The sequence below is a fragment of the Lactuca sativa genome, chromosome 8, assembly GCF_002870075.4.
Source record: "Lactuca sativa cultivar Salinas chromosome 8, Lsat_Salinas_v11, whole genome shotgun sequence".
In the NCBI taxonomy this organism is placed as follows: Eukaryota; Viridiplantae; Streptophyta; class Magnoliopsida; order Asterales; family Asteraceae; genus Lactuca; species Lactuca sativa.
In genome coordinates, this window is record NC_056630.2 from 58,889,536 (window position 1) to 58,895,676 (window position 6,141).

The 6,141-nt window shown below is 32.6% G+C and overlaps 1 protein-coding gene across 1 annotated transcript; it reads right to left on the reverse strand.

The window, feature by feature from the left end:
• Positions 1–2,615: 2,615 nt before the first annotated feature.
• Positions 2,616–5,781, reverse strand: LOC111911235 (caffeoylshikimate esterase). The gene is made up of 8 exons (XM_023907018.3): positions 5,338–5,781; positions 5,206–5,235; positions 4,683–4,812; positions 4,450–4,596; positions 3,630–3,760; positions 3,410–3,547; positions 3,214–3,312; positions 2,616–3,116 (listed from the first exon to the last, which is right to left on the reverse strand). Exons 1-8 carry the CDS (start codon positions 5,653–5,655, stop codon positions 2,898–2,900), a joined length of 1,212 nt encoding a protein of 403 aa, XP_023762786.1. The 5' UTR covers positions 5,656–5,781; the 3' UTR covers positions 2,616–2,897.
• Positions 5,782–6,141: the final 360 nt, after the last annotated feature.

The window sequence follows — 6,141 nt, forward strand, 5'->3', positions numbered from 1 at the left end:
TCTTTTAGCCTAAAAATAGGTAGCCCAAAATCAATCAAAGGCAGGGACGAGGATAATAAGGGGGATTTGGGGGCGGGGAGCGGGGATAGAAATGTTGGACATTTCGAGGGCGGGGGAACAGTGAAATTTCGGGGGTGGGGACGGGGACGGGGGCAGAGGATGCACTCCCTGTCGTGTTTGCCCCCGTTGACATCCCTAGTCAGTCTTCTTTTTGAAATATCCCTCACGTTTAGCAAACCTTTTGTTTTGACTCACAACTCCTTTGTTATTTATGTTAGTTGTGTTTATTGTGTTAATGATAGTGTTTATTAACATTGAAATTTAAGGAGACATTTGATGTTTTGAAAACAAAAAGAAAGGATGTTGTGTCTCATTTTGTTTGGCAAAATACATATTAAAATTTATTTAAATGATACTTGGAGGTTGTAGTAGGTAAAGAACAACAATTTAAAGTGACTTGGTATCTTAGACAACGATCTATGTAGGCTTGGTATCTTAGATCACTCCTAGTTATAGCTTAGAGCTAAGAGTTTAAGACTCAAGGTTTATGACTTATAACTTATAGTGTATGATTTATGACTTGGGGCTTATTTCTTATGGCTTATGACATAGGGCTTTTGGTTTAGGGTTTGAGTTTATGTCTTATGGATTGGAGTTTAGGGCTTAAGGCTTAAGGATTAAGGCTTAGGACTTATATCTTATAGCTTAGAGCTTATGGTGTATGGCATATGACATATGGCTTATGGCTTATGGCTTATGGTCTTAAGGTTTAGGGCTTAAGGCTTAGGGATTATGAGTTATGGCTAAGCAATTATAGGTGTTTAGGGTTTACAACTTAGAGCTTAGTGATTAGTGCTTATGATTAGGGGTGAGCGCGGTGCGGTTCGGTGCAGTTATTAGCCAAAACCTCACCACTAACCGCAAATACGGTTAATCCATTTTCAAAACCGCTTGGTGCGGTTATTTTTGCGGTGCGGTTTTGTTTTTTTCTGTGTTGCGATTATTAACCGTATAGATTTAGTGCTGTTATTTTGTGTGGTTTTTAACCACAGTTTAGAGCTCAAACGGTTTTAAAAGTTCAAACATATTACTTGTAATAATATAAAAAACCATAAGGTATAAGACAACTAACTTAAATCACAAACAATTAATATCTTAAAAACGTCAAATCAATAGTAATTAACAATAAATTTCTTAAAATTGCCTAATTTCACTATTTTTCAAAGTTAAACATAATAAAAAACCAACACTTTTGTCTTCTAGTATTTTATTCATCTTTTCATTCATGAAACTTGTCTTATTTTTAATATTTAATATATTAATAATTAATAAAAAAAAGTTGTATATAATATATGCGGTGCGGTGCGGTTTTTTTGCGGTTTTTGAAAACTAATAACCGCACCGTACCGCAAATTTGCGGTTTTTGAAAAACAGAAAACTTCACCATTGGTTTTTATTGCAGTTACGGTTTATGCGGTTAATTTTAGTTGCGGTGCGGTTTTTGCTCACGTTAGGGGTTTGGGGATTATAGCAAGTGAAGACAAACGCCCTAAGCTGGCTCGATATGTCCGATTCTTGTTGACCAAATACATAAACACATATTTGATTTTTGTTGGGAAAATACATATCAAATTCTATTTACATAATACTAAGAGATTGTAATAGGTAAAGACCAATGGTCTAAGCTAGCTTGTCAACTTATTTTATTTTAAAAATCAAAGAGAGGTGCATTTTAAAGTCTAAATGATCTAAGATACCAAGTCAACTTAGACTATTGTTCTTCATTTGCTACAATTTTTGAGCATCTTGTATATAGATGTTGATATATGTATTTTATCAACAAAATTGAACAAAACAACCGTTCTATTTGTTTTGATAAAAATCAAATGTACCCTTCAAATTTTAATATTTAAAACTACTAACACCATATACAGCAACAACATGAAAAACAACATTTGTGAACCAACACAAAAAAAGTTTATTTAAACAAAATTTGTTTGCCTATGCGAAGGTTTTTTTGAAAAACAAAAAAAAAATATTAAGGGTTTTGGGGAAAAAATTGTGTAAAACTGAAATATTACTAACAAACGTGTTAAAAATGCCAAATCAAAAGAAATATAAAAAAAAATGTAAAAGCTTTTTTATTAAAAAAACAATGAATGAAGTTGAAATTTAATCAATTTATACGATCTTTGAAACTACCAAACTACAGGGACTATTTGTTTGTGTAATTTACCCTAAAATTTATATAATAGAATGGGTTTTTTTTATAAGATGTATTTTTCTGCCACTAATAACATTAAATAAAAGGGATTTTCATATAAATTGAAATTAAAAGGGGCTTTAAATAGTCACAAATTCAATATAAGGATTTTTTTTTTTAGTATTTTGGGGGGCTTTCTTTGTGTTTATTGAAACTATATAAGGGTTTCACATACCCAAAATTAATGCAATGTTTTTTTCAGTTATTAGTCTTATAAGTTATAATAGGTTGTCTTTATTTTTTTATTTTATTTATTTATTTATTTTTTTAAATTACCCATAACATTAGTTACATTATTTACTAAAAATAACAAACTACAACCATTTAAGATCAAAGCAAAAACAATTCCACGGACACTTAAACAAGCTAACAATTTCTTTATTAATACAACAAACAAATCTGTTTCTACAAGTCTTGCAATACAAATCTTCCAAATATTACACATAAGCAACATACATATTCATCAAAATCCACCAAAAACGTGGTAACAAAAAGAATAAATAATCCAATCTCGTGTTTCAATGGATTGTTTACTTTAACGCAACGCAACTTAAACCGAATTTCTTTAATCTCACCAACACCCACAAAAAAAATAATTTATAATAATAATAATAATAAATAAATAAAATAACAGCTATCTAACAGAACAATGAGCATCTAGCCATGCAATAATGTCATCAAGCACTTGGAATATTCTTTCATCGGATTCCCCTTCTAGAATACAATGATAACTTCCTTCATAAAGTTTCAAACTTTTGTCCTTGCTGGCAGCTTTTTCGTAAAGAAACTTGCTGATATTAGGATCTGTTACTCTGTCTGCAGCTCCATGAAGTATCAACAATGGTGATGAAACCTGTGTGTGTGTTTTTTTTTTCAAACAAAGTTCAATTTTTTATGTTTTTTAAGAAATAAAAACGTACAAATGTTTTTATTTTTTTGAAAAATCAGACCTTTTCGACTTCTGATTCGAGTTCGTTTGTCGCGTTTAGAAGTTCAACGGCGGTCTTTAATCGCGTTTGATCGGAGTACGATATGACATTGTAGTCCGCCTGACAAATAAGAAATTGTCAGTGTCATTGTCAGTATCAGTATCAGTTTGATCAAAGTATGATATGGGACATTGTAGTATGCTAAAAAAAAGCTAACCAATTTTCTTTTTTGTGGGTCCCGAAATGCCAGCTCAGCAAGATCTTTCTGTGGTACAAGTTTTGCTTTTGGCATTAATCGTGACAAAAAGATTAAAATTTTTTGTAGTGGTTCCGGGGGCTTCATTTCCTCTGCAATCTTTGAACGAAATCGAAGGTCAAAATGGGAATTTTTTATGATGTGATTATTATTATTATGAGGGGTAAAAAAGGAAATTTACTTTGCACATTGGAGCAACAAGAACTACACCATCCCACTCGCGTTGTTCTTTGAGATGAACTTTAAGTGCAACGGCTCCTCCCATTGACTGGCCTAAAAGAAACCGAGGCATCCCTCTCACTTCGGGTCTTCCTGTGAAAATTATTTTTACAAAAATGGTCCATGAGCTTTATGATTTTTACCATGTTTAGTTCAAATTTGAAAACTTTTTCAATGTTGGTCCAGTATTTCAAGGTTTTATATCGATTTTGGTCCCTAGAACCTTGAAATAAGGACCAAATTTTGAAAACTTTTATTCCAGATTTGTGCTTTATGATTTTTACCATGTTTATTTCAAATTTGAAAACTTTTTCAATTTTAGTCCTTATTCCAAGGTTTCATATCGATTTTGGTCCATGGAACCTTGAAATAAGGACCAAAATTGATATGAAACCTTGAAAAAAGGACCAAAAACGATATGAATCTTTAAAATAAGGACCAAAAACGATATGAAACTTTAAAATAAGGACCAAAATCAATATGGAACCTTGAAATAATGACCAAAATCAAAAAGTATCAAGGACCAAATCGATACGAATTTTAACAAAAAATCAATTTTGACTTAAACATGGTAAAAATCAGAAAGCACAGGGACCATTTTTGTAGTCTATTGCTTTACATTTTTAAGCCAGAGTTTTGGCTTATAGCACTTCACTTGGAGTTCAATGTGCTTACAAGTTTATATATAAGAAAAAACAAACAAAGCCATATGAATTTTGAAATCAAAAAATACTTTGTTTGACCATAAAAGTCAAATATAGAGATTTAGACAAAAGGGGTACCTTTAATTTTTGTATATTGTTCGATTACATTGTCAACTATATCACTAAATTTAGGGATATATCCATGTAGACCTTCAGAGAGGCCAAAACCAGGATGATCAATGGCATAAACACCATAACCAGCAGCAGCAATTTTCTTTGCAATGCCTGAAAAAAGGGTTATAAATTATAATCTTAAAAGAATCGAATTTCATGATTATATAAGACATAGATGATGAGGTGTCACCACAAACCTTCAAAGAAAAAGGTGCAAGTGTCGCCATATCCATGAACAAAACACACAGCAGCTTTGATTCTGACTCCAGGCCTTGGCAACCAACTTTTACAGAAAATTTCTTGACCTTTTGAGTTCGTTTCAAACCACTATAATGCAAAAGAAGATATATTTTTAGTCAAATCATATATATTTGTCGGCCCCAAATGGTGAAATTAAGCTATGTATAAGTGGAGCTGAACTTCAGATTTTGAAAGTTGAAAATAGTAAGGGTTCGAATTTGATATTCAAATAGATGTGGTTAGTTTGTTTGCTCTATTGAGGGAAAGGAAACCTGTTAGTTTATGTAGTTTCAGATTTCTTATTCACAAACAAACAATTCTTATCGATACCCATTAATGTCTACAGTTGACTAATTTGATAGGTAAAGGTCAATTCAGACTCTGATTTTGGACATATGTAAGATTCTCAGTATTTCTAATCGCATAGAAACAGTTATATAGATTGCTACGCTACAGAGTTTAAATCGGTGGGAAATTTACCTCTTCAGTCCTGATGTCTGTAGGAGCCATCTACGATTAATCAGAACAAGCATAAAACTCTCAATCAGCAAGAAATTAGCAAAAGAAAACTTGAGAATCATCAATCGAACAATTAAAATATGAAGGTTGAACCTTAAACAAAACATGATCAAGCTGTTCCTGAACTTGAGTGAAAGCCAATCTAACTCTCCGGCGAGCAGGTGCTTGATCAAGATTCTGAGACGCAATCGCATTCATCTGATCGCTCACTCCTTCTATAGGCTTTTTCTTAGCCATGATCTTCAAATCTGGAAGTCTTCCTTCTCCTGTTGACAGGATCAAGGATACTGAGTTTTTCGAGTAGGGTTTTAGGCGAAAAGTGGATGAACCGGAGGTATCGGGTCTGTGAGGGCGCAGGAGTATTTGGTGCACTGTTGGTCGGAAAGTTGAGATCAGAGAATTATTGGGCATGGTGGTAGTTGAGAGCTGAAATGGAGTTGACAATTGGGGGAAGAGCAAAGAAACACACAATCGCTAAAGAATTGGAAAAGCATCGTTAATGGTGGAATCAGTCTGGAAATGGCTGAATATAAATGGGTTTAACTTTTATTCATTTTTTCGAAAAGCACAAAAAGTTGTCTTTCACGTTTCTTTATTACACGTAATAAACGTGTGGTAAGAATATATTATTTCGAAACCCTAATTTTTGACAAAACTACAAATTTGGTCCTTGTGGTTTTCAAAAATCTTTGGATGGGGTTCAAAAAGTTTTCAGCTTGCACTGAAGGTCCAAAATCAAGGTTTTTCTGGGTTTTTGGTCCAAAAAGATTTGAAATTACTGATTTACCCTTTTAATTTCAATTTTATATTTTCTTTTCGTATTTATTAGAATACTTTATGAAATAAAAATAAAAAACAAAAAAGATAGACCCCACTCCATCTCTCTCTCTCTCTCTC

Coding starts and splice junctions, on each gene's coding strand:
- LOC111911235 (XM_023907018.3), bottom strand. CDS start 5,655: ATGCCCAATAATTCTCTGATCTCAACTTTCCGACCAACAGTGCACCAA. Junction 3,548..3,629: donor TTGTTGCTCCAATGTGCAAA/GTAAATTTCCTT, acceptor TTTCGTTCAAAG/ATTGCAGAGGAAATGAAGCC. Junction 3,313..3,409: donor ACCCACAAAAAAGAAAATTG/GTTAGCTTTTTT, acceptor CTTATTTGTCAG/GCGGACTACAATGTCATATC.